The 23943-nt window shown below is 40.2% G+C and overlaps 1 protein-coding gene across 2 annotated transcripts in view; it reads left to right on the top strand.

Moving 5' to 3' along the window:
- RYR2 (ryanodine receptor 2) overlaps positions 1-23943 on the top strand; it is a 775249-nt gene that overhangs the window by 510230 nt on the left and 241076 nt on the right. For both annotated transcript variants that reach the window (XM_047762364.1, XM_047762363.1), the window contains 7 exons: positions 269-477; positions 1123-1475; positions 9965-10079; positions 11160-11320; positions 13683-13842; positions 14431-14517; positions 18078-18304. In XM_047762364.1, coding sequence (XP_047618320.1) covers positions 269-477; positions 1123-1475; positions 9965-10079; positions 11160-11320; positions 13683-13842; positions 14431-14517; positions 18078-18304 — 1312 coding nt within the window. The remainder of the gene's footprint in view (positions 1-268; positions 478-1122; positions 1476-9964; positions 10080-11159; positions 11321-13682; positions 13843-14430; positions 14518-18077; positions 18305-23943) is intronic.

Raw genomic sequence — 23943 nt, 5'->3', positions numbered from 1 at the left:
CCCCTGAAGAAGTCCCAGGTGAAAGAAGGGACTTACTTAGGACCCACCTTTAATAAATGATGATGCCAAGAGCACACACTGGTCCTCTCACCCTTCCATTTAATACCTAGTATCTGTGGTGGTCTCTTTACTCCACTGTTGTTTTCACCTCAGGGTGGCAGGTCTCACAAAGGTTAAGAGTTCTGGAGCAACACTCTGGGTAATTCTCTACTAAAAGGATCTTATATGAATGAACCTGAAGATTTTGATGTATTTTCTTTCTTCCCAGGATTCATACCTGTGTGTAGCCTTGGAGTAGCTCAGGTGGGCAGGATGAACTTTGGAAAGGATGTCAGCACCTTGAAATATTTCACCATCTGTGGCTTGCAAGAGGGCTATGAACCATTCGCTGTTAACACAAACAGGGATATTACCATGTGGCTGAGCAAGAGGCTTCCACAGTTTCTCCAAGTTCCATCAAGCCACGAACATATTGAGGTTTGCTTTTCCTTTAAAAATCAGATCACTGCCAAAAACCAGGACAGAATGTCAGTACACATGGGAGCTCCTACCTGGACAGTTTCTGTCACTTACTTTAAAATGATGGTTTCGGTGTGCTCCATTGTAGTGGAATCTAAGGGTAGGATTATTCTCTTATTTTCGGTACTTTATGAGAGGCTGTTTAGACTAAATACAGTTGACCCTTGAACTAGTTTGGGGTTAATCTGAGTGTAAATTATAATCGTCTCTCGGCATTGGTCGTTCCCGCACATCCGTGGTTTCAGCCAGCCTCGGATTAGGTAGTGCTGTAGTATTTGCTCCTGAAAAATACCTGCCTGTAAGTGGATTCAAGCCTGTGTTGTTAAAGGATCAATTGTATATAATCTTTCTTTTTATATAGGCAATGTCAGGCTCAATATGTATATTTATAGTTATAATGTACATTTCCCAAATCATCTCTGAGTTAGAAGCAGAACTGTGAGTATGTCTGTGACACAGTAATCCCTTTGTTGAAATCTAATTTATGATATTATGCCATGAGTGGGACGTATTTGGGATTTTAAAGGCGATGCACCGTATTGTTTTTAGAATCAGGAAATTGATAGTGATTCGTATTTGAACTGTTGCTTCCTCCTTTACTAGGTGACCAGAATCGATGGCACCATAGACAGTTCCCCGTGTTTGAAGGTCACCCAAAAGTCCTTCGGCTCTCAGAACAGCAGCACAGATATCATGTTTTACCGTCTGAGCATGCCCATTGAGTGTGCCGAGGTCTTCTCCAAGACTTCCGCCGGGGGAATCCCTGGCGCCAGCCTCTTTGGGCCCAAGAATGATTTGGAGGACTATGACGCAGATTCTGACTTTGAGGTTCTCATGAAGACAGCGCATGGCCATCTGGTGCCAGATCGAGTGGACAAAGACAAAGAAGCTACAAAGCCGGAGTTTAACAACCATAAAGATTATGCTCAGGAAAAGCCCTCTCGTCTGAAGCAAAGGTCATTGATCTATGCAAAATGACTTTAAATATGGAGTTATTATGCAGGGGTCCCAGGAGAGGGTCATAGCAAGTAAGGGATTTCCAAGGTCAGTTCGTTCTTCCTCTTCCTCCTTTTTCACACCCAAAGGATTCTGCAGAAAACAGTAAGGCAACCTGTTTGCCATCTGATTTGTTGCCTGTGACATATTATCCCAAGAGTTACTTTTTTTATGAGTTTTTGTCATTGTGGTAAAAATAAAATTTACCACCTTACCAGTTTTTTAGTGTACAGTAGAGTAGTGTTAAGAATATTCATGTGGCTGTGAAACAGATCTCCAGAAGTTTATTTTTATTTATTTTTTATTTATTTATTTTTCCGCTGTACAGCATGGGGGCCAAGATACACTTATATGTGTACATTTTTTTTTCCACCGTTCTGTTACAATATAAGTATCTAGACATAGTTCTCAATGCTACTCAGCAGGATCTCATTGTAAATCCATTCCAAGTTGTATCTGATAACCCCAAGCTCCCAATCCCTCCCACTCCCTCCCCCTCCCATCAGGCAGCCACAAGTCTATTCTCCAGGTCCATGTTTTTCTTTTCTGTGGAAATGTTCATTTGCGCTGTATATTAGATTCCAGTTATAAGTGAAATCATATGGTACTTGTCTTTGTCTTTCTGACTTATTTCACTCAGTATGAGATTCTCTAGTTCCATCCATGTTGCTGCAAATGGTATTATGTCTTTCTTGTTTATGGTTGAGTAGTATTCCATTGTATATATATACCACATCTTCCGAATCCAATCATCTGTAAATTGACATTTGTGTTGTTTCCATATCTTGGCTATTGTGAATAGTGCTGCAATGAACATGCAGGTGCACGTGTCTCTTTTAAGTAGAGTTTTGTCCGGATAGATGCCCAAGAGTAGAATTGCAGGGTCATATGGAAGTTCTATGTATAGATTTCTAAGGTATCTCTAAACTGTTCTCCATAGTGGCTGTACCAGTTGACATTCCCACCAACAGTGCAGGAGGGTTCCCTTTTTCCACACCCCCTCCAGCATTTGTTATTTGTGGACTTATTAATGATGGCCATTCTGACTAGTGTGAGGTGGAATCTCTTGGTAGTTTTGATTTATATTTCTCTTATAATCAGCGATGTTGAGCATTTTTTCATGTGCTTGTTGGCCATCTGTATATCTTCCTTAGAGAATAGTCTATTCAGGTCTTTCGCCCATTTTTCCATTGGGTGATTGGCTTTTTTGCTGTTGAGTTGTATAAGTTGCTTATATATTCTAGAGATTAAGCCCTTGTCGGTTGCATCATTTGAAACTATTTTCTCCCATTCTGTAAGTTGTCTTTTTGTTTTCTTTTTGGTTTCCTTTGCTGTGCAAAAGCTTTTCAGTTTGATGAGGTCCCATGGGTTTATTTTTGCTCTAATTTGTATTGCTTTGGGAGACTTACCTGAGAAAATATTCATGATGTTGATGTCCGAGAGTGTTTTGCCTATGTTTTCTTCTAGGAGTTTGATGGTGTCCTGTCTTATATTTAAGTCTTTCAGCCATTTGGAGTTTATTTTTGTGCATGGTGTGAGGGTGTGTTCTAGTTTCATTGCTTTGCATGCAGCTGTCCAGGTTTCCCAGCAATTCTTGCTGAATAGACCTTCTTTTTCCCATTTGATGTTCTTGCCTCCTTTGTCAAAGATTAATTGACCATAGGTGTCAGGGTTTATTTCTGGGTTCTCTATTCTGTTCCATTGGTCTGTCTGTTTTGATACCAATCCCACACTGTTTTGATGACTGTGGATTTGTAATATTGCTTGAAGTCTGGGAGAGTTATGCCGCCTGCTTGGTTTTTGTTTCTCAGGATTGCTTTGGCGATTCTGGGTCTTTTGTGGTTCCATATAAATGTTTGGATTGTTTGTTCTAGTTCTGTGAAAAATGTGATGGGTAATTTGATAGGAATTGCATTGAATCTGTAGATTGCTTTGGGGAGTATGGCCATTTTTACAATATTGATTTTCCCAATCCAGGAGCATGGAGTATCTTTCCATTTCTTTACATCTTCTTTGATTTCTTTGATTAAAGTTTTATAGTTCTCGGTATATTGGTCCTCTACCTCCTTGGTCAGGTGTATTCCGAGGTATTTGATTTTGTGAGGTGCAATTTTAAAAGGTATCGTATTTTTGTATTCCTTGTCTAATATTTCATTGCTGCTATACAGAAATGCAACTGACTTCTGAATGTTAATCTTATATCCTGCTACTTTGCTGAATTTATGAATCAGTTCAAGTAGTTTTGGGGTTGAGTCCTTAGGGTTTTCTCTGTATAGTATCATGTCATCTGCATACAGTGACAGTTTGATCTCTTCTCTTCCTATATGGATGCCTTTTATTTCTTTGGTTTGTCTAATTGCTGTGGCTAGGACTTCCAACACTAGGTTGAAGAGCAGTGGTGAGAGTGGGCATCCCTGTCTTGTTCCAGATTTGAGTGAGAAGGCTTTCAGTTTTTCCCCATTGAGTATTATATTTGCTGTGGGTTTCTCATAAATGGCTTTGATTATATTCAGGAATGTTCCCTCTATACCCACTTTGGCGAGGGTCTTGATTATGAATGGATGTTGGACTTTGTCAAATGCTTTTTCTGCATCTGTTGAGATGATCATATGGTTTTTGACTTTTCTTTTGTTAATATGGTGTATAACGTTAATTGATTTACCTGTGTTGAACCATCCTTGTGAACCTGGGATGAACCCTACCTGGTCATGGTGTATGATCTTTTTGATATGTTGTTGGATTCAGTTGGCTAAAATTTTGTTGAGAATTTTTGCATCTATATTCATCAAAGATATTAGCCGATAGTTTTCTTTTTTGGTGGTATCTCTGTCTGGTTTTGGAATTAGGGTGATGGTGGCATCATAGAATATCTTTGGGAGTGTTCCTTCCTCTTCAATCTTTTGAAAAAGTTTAAGGAGGATGGACACCAGATCCTCTCTACATGTTTGGTAGAATTCGCCTGTGAAGCCATCTGGTCCTGGACTTTATTTGTAGCGACTGTTTTTATGAGCTCTTCAATTTCATTTCTAGTGATCGGTCTGTTCAGTTGGTCTGTTTCTTCTCGATTCAGTTTTGGCAGGCTGTAAGATTCTAGAAAACTGTCCATTTCTTCCAGATTGTCAAATTTGTTGGCATATAGTTGTTCATAGTACTATCTTATGGTTTTTTGTATTTCTGCAGAATCTGTTGTGATTTCTCCTTTTTCATTTCTAATTTTGGTTATTTGGGTTCTTTCTTTCCTCTTCTCAGTGAGTCTAGCCAGGGGTTTGTCAATTTTGTTTACCTTTTCGAAGAACGAACTCTTGGTTTTATTAATTTTCTCTATTGTTTTTTGAATCTCTATTTTATTGATTTCCTCTTTGATCTTTATAATTTCCTTCCTTCTGCTGACTTTAGGTCTTTTTCTTCTTTTTCTAATTTGTTTAGGTGGAGGGTTAAGTTGTCAATTTGAGATCTTTCTTCTTTTTTGAAAAAGGCCTGCATCCCTTTGAATTTCCCTCTGAGCACTGCTTTTGCAGTGTCCCATAGATTTTGAGAGGTTGTGTCTTCATTATCATTTGTCTCCAGGTATTTTTTAACTTCCTTCTTGATTTCCTCATTGACCCATGGGTTTTTTAGTAGCATGTTGTTTAGTCTCCATGTAGTAGGTTTGTTCTCATTTCTTTTCCTGTAGTTGATTTCTAGTTTCACGCCATTGTGGTCAGAGAAGATACTTGAAATAACTTCTATGCTCCTAAATTTATTGAGATTAGCTTTGTGTCTCAATATGTGGTCGATTCTTGAGAATGTTCCATGTGCACCTGAGAAGACTGTGTATTCTGATTTTTTTGGATGTAGTGTCCTGAAGATGTCAATTAAGTCTAACTTTTCTATTGTTTCCTTTAGGATCTCTGTTGCTTTATTGGTTTTCTGTTTAGAGGATCTGTCTATTGATGTGAGCAGACTATTAAAGTCTCCTACTATGATTGTATTCCCATCAATTTATGTCTGTTAATATTTGTCATATGTATCTGGGTGCTCATATATTTGGGGCATATATATTGATGATAGTAATATCCTCTTCTTAGATGGATCCCTTAATTATTAAATAGTGTCCTTCTTTGTCTTTCTTTATGTCTTTTGTTTTAAAGTCAATTTTGTCAAGATATGAGTATTGCCACTTCAGCTTTCCTGTCATGTCTATTGGCATGAAATATTTTTTCCCACCCCTTCACTTTCAGTCTATATGTGTCCTTTGTCCTAAGGTGAGTTTCTTGTAGGTAGCAGATTGAAGGTTTTTGCTTTTTTATCCACTCAGCCACTCTGTGTCTTTTGATTGGAGCATTCAGTCCATTGACATTTAAGGTGATAATTGATAGATGATTATTTGTTGCCGTTTTAACCCACGTGTTCCAGTTGATTCTGTGATTCTCCATTCTTCCTTTCTTTTTTTGGTTGGATGGTCTCCAATAATTTTCTGCTTGAATGTTTTTCTTTTCATTTTTTGCAAATGCAATGTTTGGTTTTGATTTGTGGTTCCCCTGTTTTTAAAGAATGTTAACCCCTTCCTATAATTATATATTTTAGCCTGATGGTCCTGTAGGTTCAAACATTTCATTACTACACTAAAATTAAGAAGAGAAGCAGACAAAAAAGAAAAAAAAAAGGAAAGAAAGAAAGAAGAAAAGAAATTTAAAAAAAGAGAATTTATTTCCTCGCATCCCTTGCCCACATTTTATGATTTTGATGACTCTTTTTTTTTTTCTTTTTAATTTTATTTTGTTTTAAACATGTTCATGATTAAATCTGCATTCTGGCTTATCTCAGTGACTGCTTCCTGATTGTGGCTTCCTCAGTCCTTTCTTTTTGGTTTAGAGAAGCCCTTTAAATATTTCTTTTAGCCTGGGTTTTGTACTGCTGTATTCTTTTAGCTTGTGTGTGTTGGAAAAAATTTTTATTTTCCCTTCTCTTTTAAATGATATTCTTGCTGGATAGAGTATTCTAAGTTGCATATTTTTTCGTTTTAGTACTTTAAAAATCTCTCACCATTCCCTCCTGGCCTGTAGAGTTTCTGAAGAGAAATCAGCTGATAACCTTATGGGGGTTCCCTTATAGGTAACATTTTGCTTTTCTCTTGCTGCCTTAGAATACCCTCTTTATCATTAACTTTTGCCATTTTTATTATAATGTGTCTTGGCGTGGGTCTATTCGGGTTCAACTTGTTTGGGGCCCTCTGTGCTTCCTGTATCTTGAAATCAGTATCCTTTAGATTTGGGATGTTTCCAGTGATAATTTCTTCAAATATATTTTCCATCCACTAATCTTTTTCTGCTCCTTCTGGAATTCCTATTATACATAGATTGGTCTGCTTTATATTATCCCATAGGTCTCTTATATTGCTTTCATTTTTTTTTTCATTTGGTTTTCTGTCTGCTGTCCTGTTTGGGTGATTTCCATTATTCTATCTTCCATATCACTGATTCGTTCTTCTGCATTATTCATTCTGGTTTTTACTGCCCTTAGTTCAGTTTGCATCTCTGCAAATGAATGTTCTAGTTTTTCTTGGCTCCTCCTTATGTTTTCTAGTTCCTTTCTGAGGGTATCTGCATTACTGTTCATATCCTCTCTTAATTCCTTCAGTATTTTCACTATTTCCCTTTTGAACTCCAAGTCTGTCAGACTGCATAGGTCTGTTTCATTGTTGACTGCTTTAGGTGAGTTCTCCTGTTGGTTTAACTGGGGGTGGTTTCTCAGCTTCTTCAACTTGCTCATTGTTTTCTTTTTCTTGGTGGAGTTGTACTCCCCGTGGCCAGGCAGAGTTTGCCGTGGCACTGCTGTGTAATGTTTCCCGGGGGCTGGCATTGTTGGTCGTCTTCTTCGAGACAGCGTGGGTTTTCTTGAGGGTGGGGGTGGGGCTGACAGGTTCTCTCTGATGCAAAGGAGGACTTCCTGAGGGCACACAGGACTGGGAGGTCTGCACTGCGATGGAAGCAGATTTCACGCGGCTGGGCAGAGCTTGCTCTGGTGTTACTGGGCTGTGGGGCTCTTCTACAGAGCTGGCGGTGCTGGTCAGCTGTTCCACAGGAGTGCAGCACCCCCCCAAGGGCAGGAGAAGCCATCTGGGCCACTGAGAACCCAAGGGACTCTTCCCCAGGGCAGCAGGGATTGGCAGGATCACATGGCAATGAAGGCAGATTTGCATGGCCAGGCTGAGCTTGTACTAGCTTTTCTGGGCTGCGGGCCTTTTCCTGGGGGCTGGCGGTGCTAGGTGCTGCTCTGTGGGGGTGTAGCCCCTCCAGAGGGCAGGCAGGCCCGGGCAGGGAAAGCTCCTGCAGTGGTCAGCTTCCTGCAAATGGTGAGGCCAGCCTTCCGGGATGGCAGGCAGCCTCAGGTCTGGCGTGCATGCACATGGTGGGGGAGGAGGGATGCACTGGGAAGCACAGCTTTCTGAGAGCTGGTGGGCAAGTGAGCCCACTATGGTGTGGGGAGTATTCTGTTGTGACCCACCTCTCTTCCTCTCCCCTCCCCAACACTGGCACCTTGTCTCTCCTGCAGATCCAGCTCTTCTCCCAGGTTCCCTCTGATGTAGCTTTCCACCCCCAGCCCTTAGCGTATTGCGCCCTGCACCCGATATGCTCAGCTTCCTAGTCTCCCAGGCAGTCTCTGACCCAAGAACTGAGCAGACTGGTTCCTGGTCCCCCAAGCAGTCTCAGCACCACCCACCCCAGCCTGTTTCCATTCCCGGGGACTAACCTCTGGAGCCAAGGTGTCGGTGCCCAGCCCCCACCCAAGCGTCTGGGTTTTTGGTGACTGTGCCAGTAGTTCAGATGATCTGTTCGGTTCTCACTCTGCTCTTCAGAACTCAGAATCAGTGCTGCGCTCTTCTCTGCATCTGGAGATTCCTCCGGTTTGGTTGATCTTTCCATCGAGTAGGTGACTTTCCAGGGTGTGGTATCCCTTTCTCTGCCACAGTTCCCTTTCGGGAGCGCCCGTCCAGCTCCGATTCCCCTTCTCTCACTCTCCTCTTTTCTCTTGTTTTACCCAGTTATGTCATGAGATTCTTGCCGTTATTGGAGTTTAGGTTCTTCTGCTGGCGATTAATTGCTGTTCTGTGTGAGTCATTTAACCTGCAGATGTGTTTTTTTGTTGTGTTTGTGGGAGAGGGCGAGTGTGTCCCCCTACTCTTCTGCCATCTTCCAATCTCCCCAGAAGTTTACTTTGCAAAACTGAAACTACACCCATAAAGGACCTTCCCTATCCAATCTCCCCATCCCCATGGTATCACCATTTTACTTTTTGTTTCTATGAGTTTGATTGTTTTAGATACCTCATATAAATGAAATCATGCAGGATTTGTCTCCTTGTGACTGACATCTCATGTCGTATAATGTCCTCAAGGTTCATATATGTGTTGTTGTTGTGTGTGTGTGTGTGTCAGAACTGCCTTCATTTTTAAGGCTGAATGATATTCCTGTGTGTATGTGTGTGTGTGTGTGTGTGTGTGCGCGCGCACCACATTTTGTTTATCCATTCATCCATTGATGAACAGTTAGAGCAATTCCAAGTCTTAGCTATTGTGAATAGTGCTGTTATGGACATGGGTGTGCAAATATCTTTTCACGACCCTACTTTGTCTTTTGACTATATACTCAGAACTGAGATTGCTGGTAGTTGTGTATTTAAATTTCTGAGGAAGCTTCATATCGTTTTCCATTGCAGGTGTACCATTTGACAATCCCATCAACCCTGAACAAGGGTCCCAACTTCTCCACATCCTTGTCCAGCCTTGTCACTTTCTGGTTTTTTGATAGCAGCCATCCTCTTGAGTGTGAAGTGATAACTCATTGTGGTTTTGATTTGTATTTTCCTAATGATTAGTGATGTTGAGCATCTTTTCATAGGCTCATTGGTCATTTATAGATCATGTTTAGAGAAATATATTCAAGTTCGTTGCCCATTTTTGATGGGGTAGTTTGCTTTTTTAATTGCTGAGTTGTAGGAATTTTTATATGTTCTAAATATTAACTCTTCTCAGATACATGATTTGTAAGTACTTTTTTCCCCAAGAGTTAGATTTTAAGATATTTTGTATTTTCATTATTGGTTGAAACTTAAAGAGTATTCTCTCCAAATAATACTTTTTTTGTGGATAAGAAGGCATGTTATTTTAGCATCCTTTCTGACAGGAAATCCTAACTTCTCATCTTCAGCACTATTGAAATGCTGGGTCAGATAAATATTTATTGTTAGTCTGCCCTGTGCATTGACAGATGTTAGCAGGATCCTTGGTCTTCCCCTGCCAATGGCACCTGCCCAGTGTAACAACCAAAAATATCTCCAGATATTGCCCAATGTCCTCTTGGGAGCTTATCTTCCTGGTTGACAACCACTCCATTAAGTCAGTTATATGTTTAAGTTTGAAATAAAACATTTTAATGTTGCTTATTCCTAGTCCTCTAAAATATTTCAGATTTTTGCTTAGAAGGACAAAGCCAGATTACAGCACAAGCCATTCTGCCAGACTCACAGAAGACGTCCTTGCAGATGACAGGGACGACTACGATTACTTGATGCAAACGTCCACGGTATGAGGTTGCAGCTTTAGCCATTTATTTCTATTTGGCAGTGATCATGCTTTTCATTTCAAATAGTTAACTTTGATTCATAATATTTAACAGGTTTTTTTGGGGGGGCGGGGGCACCCTGCGGCATATGGAGTTTCCAGGCCAAGAATCTGATTTGAGACACAGTTGTGACCTATGCTGCAGCTGCAGCAACACTGGATCCTTAACCCCCTATGCCAGGCCAGGGATCAAACCTGTGTCCCACCACTCTAGAGACACTGCCGATCCTTTTGCTCTATAGCAGGAACTCCTAGCAAGCTGATTTTAAAAATAATTATTCGCTTATCTTTTGGGGACTGGAAATATATTTATGTCTATTCTGTTGTACATTATGCAATAAGAGAGCTAATTTAGGGGAAAAATAATCCTTAAAATGGCACCCTCTGGCCTGATTTTGCTATCTTCTTTCTTGGCAGCATTTTAATTTGCCACTTAATTTTTCCAAGGACGTTTTGTAATTTCCTTCATCTCAGCAATATGTCTACAGGATCACTTATCGTAGCCAAATGGAAAAATATGTATATATATAGCTTTGTTCTTTATAGGGTTCCCCCGTGTTTGAACTTGACTTTCACATATGAGGTCTGAACTGTTACAAAGTGATTTTAAGGAGTCAACCTCCTTTATGTTCTTGATAGGAAAAGCAAAGCATATTCAAGGTATAAAAAGTCTATCATAGATTAGTGTTCTTGTAGAAACCTGAAGAATTTGAAGCTTACCTGCCTTATGGATTGATGATTTTACTACAGAAACATACTGTGTAGGTACACATCCATAATACATACTTGGAAGTATAAAGAGCCTCTAATCATTATTGGCTCAGGTGGAGTCTTTCCTCTTTTTTCCATTATTTCTGAAATAAGGCAGGATATCTGTTTTATGACTTTTCTCATTTTGTAGCATCCTTTGTGCCTACAACATTTTAGTGAGGCCAAATGATTTTCAACAAAAACATATCTTCTTAGGCAACTTAAAGACATTGCCAGTTGGAGTTTTGTTTCTATTTTCCTTTGCCAATACCTGGTGTTGCTGTCTTGACAGTACTATTACTCGGTGAGAATCTTTCCTGGACAAGAACCTGCTAACGTCTGGGTGGGCTGGATCACATCCGATTTCCATCAGTACGACACAGCCTTTGACTTGGACAGAGTTCGTACAGTCACCGTCACTCTAGGAGATGAGAAAGGAAAGGTGCACGAAAGGTTGGTTTTCCTCAGTATTTTGTACGTGAATGACAGCTGATAAAAAATGTTGATAAACATAGGCATTTTTTTTCTCTTGGATTTCATGCCTGAGATAATATTCTATTTATAGAAACAATATAATCAAGCCCTTAATGTCATTGTTCTTTTGGTTGGTCATACAAACCTGTAAGGAATCTTAATGTATTGAAAGTGAAAAACATTATAAAGTCAGAGCAGCATATCTTTTTAGGGTAATAATCATCTATTCCATCAGGTGACATCGTATTTAATTATCAGCTTGGGTTACCATTGCTTAGCCTTTGTTTTAGGGATTAGAGATGGATGAATGTGAGGCTGTTAGCCTAGGGTCTGATCTGTATCTTGGGAGCTGGTTGTGGGTGGGGATAAAAAGGTATAGACAGAACGGGCTAGTGGTTTAGACCAGGTGGATGCATTTGAACTCAGACTGAGGAGTAGTGGGTTCTTTCCTCAGCTTTGCCATTGACTCGCTGTGTGGCTTTGGGTAAGTCAATGACACTTTCTGTGCCATCCTTTTTCATTTGTAAAAACAAACCAAACTCAAACCAAACCTTCAAAAAAGTGAAGAAGGCCGTCTTCCTTGCAGAATAAGACAAGAGAAGATCTGGCCATTTGCACCTACCTTTTGCGCTCACACATCCTCGCTGATCTGCTAGGTTGGTTTCTCATAGACAATGCCCTCCATAATACTGCTTTTCTTTTAGACCTGCACCATCATTTTTTTTTTTTTCATTTTTGGGGCTGCACCTGAAGCATACAGAATTCCCAGGCTAGCGTCGAATTGGAGCTGCACCTACCAGCCTACGCCACAGCCACAGTAATGCTGGATCCAAGCTGCATCTGTGACATAGGCTGCAGCTTGTAGCAATGCTGGATCCCTAACCCACTGGTGCGGCCAGGGATCAAAGCCATGTCCTCACAGACACTGTGTCAGGTTCTTAACCCACTACGCCACAGTGAGAACTCCAGCACCACCATTTTTGGTGACTGGAAGCTCCCTCTCCTGCCTTCAGGTTTTAACACACGAACTGTAGTGAACTTAGCACTTGAGGTAGTGGACCTAGCAAAACCCCTCCAGTGAAGAGTGCTTTACATCAGTTTCGGGGCCCTCAACCACCTGTCTGCAATATTCTGAGGGATATATTTGATTTTCAGAGATGGCAAGAGTGAAAGGAGATAAATTAATATAGGGTTGGGATATCTGATGACTTTGGTGTAGGAAATACAGGCTAGGGAAGATCATTGAATCTTACGTAAATAGCGTATAGAAACATAGGTAACTTTTTAAAAATTTATTAAAATATAGTTGATTTACAATGTGTTAATTTCTGTTGTATAGCAAAGTGATTCAGTTATACATAGATATATTCTTTTTCATATTTTTTCATTATGGTTTATCACAGGATATTGACCATAGTTCCCAGTGCTCTGCAGTAGGACCTTGTTCTTTCTCTATTCTGTATACACTAGTTTGCATCTGCTAATCCTAAACTCCCAATCCTTCCCTCCCCCACCCCATCCCCTGCCAACCACAAGTCTGTTCTCTATGTTGAAAGACTGCCGACTTCTGATTATTCAGAAGCTGACTTCATCTCAGCCTTCTTTTTCTTTTCCTCCTACTTGCCTCCGTTTGGCCTTTATGCAAACCTCATCAACATATGCACCAAGTAGTGGGCTAGAAAGACAAGGAGGCAAAACTCAAATCATTTAAGTTTGTTACCATGTCAGTAAAGGTTCTGGTGAAGGTGAAACCCAAGTAGGATTTGCTGTTAACATCACAGATTTTGCACACATCCTAGCTAAGTCTGTCTCTCAAAACTGATGACCAGGAATTACCCAAAAAGGGGCTTAAATTTGGCCAAAATTTATATAGATCGAATCACTGTTGGATCATGTAGAATCTGTCTCAAGAAATGGATGCTTCTCATCTCAGAATAAGTGGTTAAAAAAAAATACCCATGAACAGGGAAATGACCAATTTGGATAATGATTTAATAGTTAAACTTTTTTGAACCTCAGAAAAATGTCCAGTTTGGTTTGAGTTTTTGGAGGGAAGGCGCTGGTCAGTTCTCACTTAGTTGCAGTGCGTAGTCCTGTCTTCATGAGGCGTGACAGTGAGCGATTCAGAAGACCTGATTCAGAACGTCCGCTCGAGTCAATGGAGTTTTGCTCAGAATCACAGAATCAGACCCATCATGCACCTCTCCCATTTCAGCATGAGCTTGTTGCTTGCACACCATAACTTAGGTGTAGTTTGCCAGATGTACATGCTTTCCGTTCTACCTGGGGTTGTACAAAGATAAGTTTGTTTGTTTGTTTGTTTGTTTTTCCCAAAATTCAGCATCAAACGCAGCAACTGCTACATGGTGTGTGCGGGTGAGAGCATGAGCCCGGGGCAAGGGCGCAACAACAATGGCCTGGAGATTGGCTGCGTGGTGGACGCGGCCAGCGGGCTGCTCACATTTACAGCCAATGGCAAGGATCTGAGCACCTACTATCAGGTGCGTGGTCAGTGATGGCCTTGTGCTGCCAGGGGGGAAACCTTTACCCCGTTAGAGAAAAAAACACATATTGTAAGATCAAAAAGTGAATTTGAAGTTACAAGAAAATGAAAACAAAAATGAGTTAGTTCTGTACTTTTACTTCTGTTTGAATAATAACAGTGCCCTAAGCCATGCAGCATAAGCAGCGCATTCCTCCAAAGATGTTCACGTAGTCATGAAATGAAATAACTCCAGTAATTCTTTTTTCCTTTTTTTTTTTTTTTTTGTCTACCCTGCGGCATATGGAGTTCCCAGGCCAGGAATCAGATGGGAGCCGCAGTTGCAGCTTACACTGCAGCTTTAGCAACACCAGATCCTTTAACCCATTGAGCCAGGCTGGGGATTGAACATGTGTCCTGTCACTGCAGAGAAACCACAGATCCCATTTTGTCACAGTAGGAACTCTACTCCGAGTAACTCTCAAGAGAATATCTGAATAAGAAAAAGGAAAAGCCTTCCTCTGTAATGTGTTCCTTAGGTGTTAGGAAGAAATTCTTCCTATCCCTTCCTTTACTAATATTCTTAAATTCATTTGCTTATTTAAAGGTGGAACCAAGTACCAAATTATTTCCTGCAGTTTTTGCCCAAGCTACAAGTCCCAATGTTTTTCAGTTTGAGTTGGGAAGAATAAAGGTAAGAAAGATTCATTCCTGGTCTTATATTTGAGTTATTTTTTTGTGAGGAAATAGCGCTTGTTTCTTCTTAAATGAATTCAGTATTTTGTTAGTACGGATATTAATCACGTAATTACTTTAAGAGAAAAGTTGCCATGTTTGGAAATTCTGTGATCTCTTTCTAGTCACATAATTAATTTTAAGGATCTCTCTTTGGTCATCATAATTATATTATTCAATAAAACTAGGCTTATACAGAACAAAAATGCCAAATTATGTACAGCTCAGTAATCACTGAACTCACAGGTAAGCTAGTGAATGGGCTTGAAAAGCTGAAAGCGTGCCACCTTGTGATAAATGCAGGAGTGACATGTGCTGAGTGCTCTGGGAACATAAATGATAAGAACTGGGTAAGATGGGGTGGATCAACTAAAGCTGAAAGAGGAGGTTGATTCTTAACTGTTGAACAGCAATATCAGAGTCCACTTGCTAGGAGAGGGCATTCTACATAGAGAGCTAGAGAAAGTAAAATACATAGGCGTGAAAGTGATAAAGGTTAAGGCATTCAATGTGACTGTGACAAAGGATGCTTCTGGGATGCAGCCTGAGGTTAATGTGGATGGGAAGGTGGACCAAGTCCAAGTTGAAAAGGCCTTAAATGCCATGTTAAGAAGTTGACACCTATTCTGTAATAGCGGCAATCTATTGAAAATTTGAAGCAAAGAATTGAGTAAAATTGAACCTCTTTTGGAATAATATGGTAGTAATGTGAAGAAATATCTACTCTGAGAAGAATGAGAATAGGCAGTAATAATTAGGTCTTAACAATTTGATACTGTCCCCATGGGAGAAGATGATGAGATTCGTGAAAGTAGTAAGTAGAGAGAGAGATAAACGAGAAGATGTTTTTGGTGAAAATTAACAGAATCTGTCAATGAATTGGATGAACTGAAATCAGTGCTGAAGGAGAATGAAGAATCAAGGATTAACTTATATAATTTTAGCTTGGCCAGCTGAGGGATACTAACACAACAGCAAACAGAAGAGCCCACTGAAACTCAGGAAAAGGAATCGAATTGAAATTTGCAGTTGTAAACATGCCAGGGTGAGTGTAGTAGACACTTTAACCATGCTGGCTTGGCCACCTTGGACATGTCCCTTAAACCACGCAAGTTCAGTTTCTGCCTTTGTAGAATGAGAGTCCAGCTTCCATAGAAGAGCCAATACAGTATGGGCTAAAGGAGTCCATGACTTTCATTAAGCAGCAGGGCATTAGTGATCTTGCCAAAATAAAATTTCAGCAAAATGATGAAAGAAGCCAATTTATCCTGTTCACGCTTGTTCAATTCATATTATCATTTCATGGTTGAAAGAGAGAAAGGAGGCGGCCAGTTTGACTTATTGAAAACAAATTAAAATTTGACAGAGGAGTGGTAGTTTCTGACAACCCAAACTCTAATGTGGGTCTCTTTGATATTTCTGTTTGCGTGGTTGCTAGATATCAAATTGGATATGTACCAAACAGGACGGCTGACTATCACTCCTCCTCCTCCTGATCCTACCAGATCTGTCAGTTAATAACAGATCCAGCTGCTCTGACCCCAAACCTCAGAGTCATCCTTGCATTCCCTCCTTTACGTCCCATGTCCCAGCTCCATCCCTGCATATCCTGCACCTTCTGGGCTCTCTCCCTTCACTTCTGCTGGTCACTGCACTGCTCTCTATCACTGTCATTTTGTCTGGGTTACTCCTGTAGCCTCTAATTCAACCCTGTCCATCTGTTTATCATAGAACAATCTAAGTGACTGTCATTGTTTTATTTTAATTTATTTTACTTATGTATGGTTTTTGTTTGTCTTTTTTAGGGCTGAAGCTGTGGCACATGAAAGTTCCCAGGCTAGGGTCAAATTGGAGCTATAGCTGCCGGCCTACGCCACAGCCACAGCAATGCAAGATCAGAACCACATATGTGACCTACACCACAGCTCCCAGCAATGCCAGATCCTTAACCCACTGGGCGAGGCCAGGGATCAAACCTGCATCCTCATGGATACCATTTGGGTTCGTTCCCACTGAGCCTTGGCAGGAAATCCCTGAGTGAGTCATTGTTTTAAAATGTAAATCAGATCATGTCATTTCACTGCTTGAAACCCTAGAAACCCTGTTTCCCCGAGAGGAACTACCAGAAATGCCATAACAGTGGTCAAGTTCAAAAGGACCTGACATGCTATTACCTTCTGACTTCATCCCCTGCCGCTTCTCCCCTCCTTCACCCACTGCAGACACACTGGCCTCCAACTCTTCCCCACACGTGCCAGGCAAAACCTCCTCGGCTTGTTTTCATTGACGGTTCCCTCTGCCTGGAAATTTCTTCCCCGACACGCCTACCTGGTTTTTCTTCTGTAGTCTTTCTTTAAATGTCCTCATCTCGCTGACCACCCTGCTCATTATGAATGTCCGGCATTCTGATCCCCCCATCCTGTTTTTTTTTTTTTCTCGTGTCCATGACCTCTTTCCTAATACACTATTTAATTTAATTAGATTTCATTTAATCTCTAAAAGGGAATAAATGGAAGTTGTATGAGAGTAGCAGTGTGGTTTATTTTGCTCACTGATAGATCCTCAGTGTCAGATAAGGTGCCTGTTATTTATTTATTTTTTTTTCCCATTAGCAGAAGAGAATAGGAAAGTAGCTTGAGGATGAGAAAGTCTAAATAATGCAGTAAAGATGGTTCTAGAGGAGAGGGGAAGACTGTAATGCAGAAAATTGAGGTAACTGTCTTCTTGGTGCAGAGGTGGTGTCATGATCATCAATAAATGAATAAACTTTGGCAAAGTAGAGACTTCTCTTTCCCTGAGAACTGACTGAAGAATGGCTGGAGGTACATATTGGTGGTGGAGGAAGGTGTGTTGGTTAATGCTGGATTAATTCAGATTTCTTGTTTGATAGTTCTGTCAGTTGAGCTGCCTGGTACACTGTTGGTTACTAAAACCTGACAAACTCTGGTGATGAGTGAGTGAGTGGTATAAGGATGGATGAGGTGTTGATGAAGGATAGACCACGAGAGAGGGAGAAAGCTGTGTGGATGTGACCATTCTTTCAGGAAGGCACTCAAAGCAGCTAAAGACTTGGCAGGTGTCCCAGAGGACCCAGCTCGGGGAAGAAATATAAAGGATAGATGGTTATACTTATTCTTGCATTCTTAGTGTGCCTTTAAAAAAATCCCAAAGCTGTGTGCCTGCCCTGAACTATTAGGTATTCTCTTCATAATATTTTCTCCACTTGTCATTTCGGGAACAGCTCAACCCAATTTCTTTTTCATTCTTTTTTTTTTTTTTTGGCTGCTCCTGTGGCATACAAAAATCCGGGGCTGGGATTGAACCTGCACCACAACAGCGGCAACACCAGATCTTTAAGCCATTGAGCCACCAGGGAACTCCTCAACCCACTTCTCTTAGTTTTTGTATTGACTGCTCAACAAGTAGCACATCTTTCATTATCTCTTTCCTATACAGAACTCTCGTCATCACCCAAGGTGTGTTATCCATTCATTCTTTCTCTGCTTCGCCATCTCCTAGAATGTGATGCCTCTCTCGGCGGGATTATTCAAGAGTGAGCACAAAAACCCAGTGCCGCAGTGTCCCCCACGTCTGCACGTGCAGTTCCTGTCGCACGTCCTGTGGAGCAGAATGCCAAACCAATTCTTGAAGGTAGACGTCTCTCGAATAAGTGAACGGCAAGGCTGGCTGGTGCAGTGTTTGGAACCTCTGCAGTTCATGTCCTTACACATCCCAGAGGAGAACAGGTCAGCCCTGAGCATCCTTGCCTGTGTGATGGGGACCCATCCAACTAGACCACTGTCCAGGGGCCCAGGGGTGGGCTGCGGAAACAAAATGGAATTGAAAAAATATGCTTGTGGCACTGCAGACATGATTTTGCATATTCCACATTCGAATCTATCTCAACGACTTCATTACTGAAACACAGTTTTTATGCCGCTATTGAAGAGGCGATCTGATAGCGGATAGTTGCTTTCCTCACTTTTATTTTTCTTAAGAGAACAAAAGCAAGTACAAATTCAAACAAGTACAACTGCACTCACACTTCAGATTTAATAAAGACAGCATCACAGAATCGTAAGATACTAGAGATGGAATAGAAATCATTTAGTTCAGTCCTTCATTTCACAGATGTGAAAAGCTGAGATTGAGACATTAATGAAAGAGCATTGTGGAAAAAATGTTGATATACCCTTTCTAGACAGTAAGAGTAATAATACAAAATACAATTAATATCCAAAGGTAGCTTTGTTTATTATTTAACCTTTGTCCATTGATTGCCAATTAAATTATAGAAATTTTGTTTTAGAAGCCTCATTTCTGAGTTCTCTAAGTTTGGGACCCAGATTGCCCTTCCAAAGTATCATTAAAAAGTTGAATCACAAACTGAGTGAAAATATGGCATGAAAACAACATAAAGACAAACATATTTGTTGTTCTTATATTTTTAATCTCTAATCTTAAAAAGTTGTAGGGGCTGTGTTCGTTTTTATATATTTAGACATGCCTGGCATCTTTGGATTTTCCCTTGGAGAGAAAGAACTTAATGTTTACATACTGGGAGGAGAAGGCAGTGGACATGAGATGTGACTGCCAGTGGTTACTACTGGGTTTCTTTGGGTTTCTTATAGTAACTTAAATTATAGTAATTCTTGCACAGTTCCAGTAATATACTAAAATCAATGCATTTTGTACTTTAGGTAAATTGTATCGTTTGTAAATGGTATCTCAGGAAAGCTGTTTTAAAGCAAAAGAAATTCAAAGAAAAATTAATCCAGCCAAGTGAAATTTTTTATTCATTAAATATGTATTTTCATATTTTAGGTGAAATAGATATAGCATTCATAATGTACTCTTTAGATAGTTTAATTTTACTTTAACTTCATACTTTTTATTTTATATGAGAAAAGTTTTATTGAAATTTTCTATCTGATGATATTTTTTTAAAAAAATTACTCAGCAACTGAGAGAAACATCACATTTGGAAGGGATTTTTTTTCTTTGTGAGGGAAAAATAGTCTCTTTCTATTAAGCAGAGAACTTTAAAGATTGTAACTTAATATGTTGGCTTGTCAAAAACCCAATATATGCTCTTGCCATAGTAATTTATCATCTATATTCATTATCTATGATAAATTTCTATAAAAGAATAGACAATTTAAATTCGTACTATAAACATAAAGAATTTGAGTCAATTTCCCAAAATATATGAAATGCAAATTTGTGTAAAAGTGGTGTTGCGGAAACAAATTAGACTAGTATCCATGAGAATGTGAGTTCAATCCTTGGCCTCACTTAGTGGGTCGGGGAATCCCATGTTGCCTTGAGCTGTGGTGTAGGTTGCAGACTTAGCTTGGATCCCATGTTGCTGTGGCTCTGGTGTAGGCTGGCAGCTGCAACTCCAATTTGACCCCCTAGCCTGGGAACTTCCATATGCTGCAGGGGTGGCCTTAAAAAGCAATAAATAAATAAATAAATTTTTTTAAAGTGTCACTGGATTCAGGTTGTATACAGACGGTAAGGACAGGAAAATAACAAACAAGGACTAGTTCACAGTCATTCACATCACATCTTCTCTGAGGTTGGTAAAGTCATATCCTCAGTTGGTTTCACCCACTTCCTAGAAGCCTAAGAAAAATCTGATGAGTTTCAAAATTCAGATTCCAAGTGGGAAATGCCAACTAGTAGTTGAGTAGAATCTTTACATCATACCTCAATAACATGATGTTTAATAGTTTAAAAATTGATATATATGTCAGTCCTCTGTTTCTTTCATGACACACCTCACTCATCATTCATAATTTAAATTACTTACTTTTTGTTGTTTCCCTCCTTACCTGGACAATAAGCTCCCTGAGGGCAGAATCATATCTGTGTTGTTCACCAGTGCACAGTGATTAATAGATAGTAGGTATTCTGTGGTATTTGATGAAAAAAAGAATGATATTGAATCATGAAAGAAATTTCCTCACTGGAGCTCTTAAAGTGTATAATGAGTTGTATTATTGAGATTTTTTACTGTAATAGTAATCCCAAGGCTGGGGATGGTCTATGGGTGTGGCCCATGTGCTTTTTTTTTTTTTCTTTCATTTTTTAAAGTCTCATTTAAGTATAGTTGATTTACAATGTTGTGGTAATTTCTGCAACACAACATATTGATTCAGTTATATATACACAAATATCCATTCTTTTTCAGATTCTTTTCCATATAGATTATCACAGAATATTAGGTAGAATTCCCTGTGCTATTCAGCTGGCCCCTATTGGCCAGACCTTTAGTACACCTCAGTGTAAATGTGCCAATCCCAAACTCCCAGTCCATCCCTCCCTCCCCCCACCTGTCTTAACTATAAGTTTGTTCAAAGTCTGTGAGTCTGTTCCTATTCTGCATATGAGTTCATTTGTATCCTTTTTTTAGATTCCACATATAAGTAATATCATATAATGTTTGCCTTTCACTTTCTGACTGACTTAACTTAGTCCAATAAGCTCTAGGTCCACCCATGTTGCTGCAAATGGCATTATTTCATTCTTTTTTAGGGCTGAGTAGTATTCCATTATATATATATCATATATGTGATATATATATACACCACATCTTTTACATTCTTCTCTTTTTGGAAATTTAAGTTATTTCCATGTTTTGGCTATTGTAGCTAGTGCTGCAATGAACATTGGGGTGGATATATCTTGCATAAGCCTTCTTACCAAGCTGATAAGCAGCCGCGACCTGGGACACGTAGCTTCCATGGCCAAGGATGGATTTGAAGGGGGGATAACAGAGTTCCAAGGGTTTTCTTTTTACCTGTGGCAGATGTTATGTCTATTTATATTTTATTGACCACAGCAAGTCATGTAGTCAAGTCCAGAGTAATTAGAGCCAATAAGATGACTCCATTTGCAGGGAGAAGGCCAATATTTATTGATAACAATATAATTCACAACATGTGCTTAAAACCAGCCGGATGATATAGCTGACATTGTCCTTGTAACAGATAAAATAATGAGTTATTTCTTTTGCTCTCCTCCAGTTAAAGCCATTGTTCATTAAAGTATGACTGTTGGTGCAAGGGGTTGGTGTGGGAAAAGAGACTAAATTAGTTGAGGTGTATCCTTTGCTTTTCCTTGATCTGAGTCAAGTTACAAGAGGTAACTACAACTCTTTCAGAATTCTCTCATTCATTCATTCATTCATTCCACAAATATGTGTTAGTGCTTCTGATACTGGATAGAAAATAGTGATCAAAATAGACATGACCCTTACCTTAAAAGACTGGTCTGGTAGCAAAGAGATGTGCTTTAAAGAAAAGAATGTGACATCATACATGAATGATGGAGGGAGAACTGGACATGGCAGCCATAATGTTGATTGTAGAGTCCTTATTGACATTTTGAGATTGATCAGACACTAGACTAAGTTGTGTTCTTTGACAAGAACCCAGACTGCAGATACTCTGTGGTGCTACAATGTACTGTGATTTATATACTGTGACCATCAACCAGGCTGAGGGGCTGGGGTAGCAGTCTTCTTGGGAGGTTGAAGAGCCCAGCTAAGACGTGAAAATCCCTCCATTACACCTTGAGGGAGAGGCTTGTTCAATCATACCTTTCCAAGAAATAAGTGCTAGCAGCTGGGCCCAGCAGTTGTACAGTTTCCTGGAAGCCAGTGTGATACATGGGGCGGGTAATAATTAGCTGGGAGTTTATAATGCATGATGCTTCTAACTAGAGACTCTAGTGTCAGAAGGTGGGATCTGGAAGAAGTCTGCACCTTCAGACCACAGTGGCTTTTAATACAGTGCCCCTGACCTGAAAAGCAAAGGTACAGTGGATAGGTGTGGACAGGACGATGGGCTATCTAAAGATAGTGACAAAGCTTAACAATAAATAATCACAAGTAATCCCCACTGTGTGCTAGGCTAGGTGCTGGATGAATATTAATAAACAAAATATATGAAGTGTATAAAACCCCTAATCTTATGAGCTTATATTACAGGCTCATCAAGAGGACACCTTTCTAGATGAATGAGTGGTTCCCTTGATTATAAATATTCAGGTTTTGGAGTTCCCATTGTGGCGCAGTGGTTAACGAATCCGACTAGGAACCATGAAGTTGCAGGTTTGATCCCTGCCCTTGCTCAGTGGGTTAACGATCCGGCATTGCCGTGAGCTGTGGTGTAGGTCACAGATGTGACTTTGATCTGGCGTTGCTGTGGCTCTGGTTTAGGCCGGCAGCTACAGCTCTGATTGGACCCCTAGCCTGGGAACCTCCATATGCCACGAGAGCGGCCCAAGAAAATGGCAAAAAGACAATAAATAAATAAATAAATAAAATCTATAGTCATTATAAATAAATAAATAAATATTCAGGTTTCTACTTTTAATGCCTTTTAGTGCCATCCATGAACCACCTGTATAATTTATTTTTTACAATTTTAAATATATTTTTTTGGCTCAGCGGTTAATGAACCCGACTTGTATCCATGAACATGAGGGTTCGATCCCTCGCTCAGTGGCTTAAGGAACCAGCATTGCCATGAGCTGTGGCGTAGGTTGTAGATGTAGCTTAGATCCCGTGTGGCTGCGGCGTAGGCTAGCGGCTGCAGCACCGACTGGAACCCCAGCTGGGAACCTCCATATGACACGGGTGTGGCGCTAAAAAGACAAAAAAAAAAAAGTGTTTTTAATTTTTGGCTGCAGCATGTGCAAGTTCCTGGCCAGGAATCAAACCCGCACCACGGCAGTGACAACACCAGATCCTTTAACCTGCTGCCCCACCAGGGAATTCCCAAGTATAATTTAAATAGTTTAGAAAAATGAGCACACCTAAAGGAATTATGTGCTCTTAAAATAGACTCTTCTAAAAGGAATGACTTGACGTTAGACATATTCTGGACACATGATTTAACGTTTGATGCATGGAAAGGTCACAGGGTGTGGTAGAAGCAAAATGATCTGATGCTCACTCAGATTCCCAGTAGAAACTTTCCTAAGTGAAAATGTCCCTAATAGTGTTTGTTTCACGATCAGCACATACCCATTGGAAACAAAGACACATGTTTGGGTCTGTGAGGAATGTCAAAGGAATCATCCCTCTGTTACCTGCTTCTGACTGGGTAGGTTAACAGCTGATCCTGGGTCAGAGTCAAGGGAACAGGGCCTAAAGCAAAGTTTTCTGGCTTCTTGGAGCAGGTTTGCCAAATTGAAAAAGAAAACTCAGGATTTTCCAAAGAGTGCTCAGATTCTGAGAAAAGGGGAGCCCCCAGGTTCAGCAGGAGACCCAAATATCTAAGAGAGGTACCCCCCCAGGTTCAGTAGGAGACCCACTATCTAAGAGAGGTACCCAGAATCTTGGGGAGATGGGGGTGAAAAAGCTCTAAGGACT

This window comes from Phacochoerus africanus, chromosome 15, assembly GCF_016906955.1.
Source record: "Phacochoerus africanus isolate WHEZ1 chromosome 15, ROS_Pafr_v1, whole genome shotgun sequence".
NCBI classification, from domain to species: domain Eukaryota; kingdom Metazoa; phylum Chordata; class Mammalia; order Artiodactyla; family Suidae; genus Phacochoerus; species Phacochoerus africanus.
This window is presented reverse-complemented; position numbering and strand designations above follow the sequence as displayed.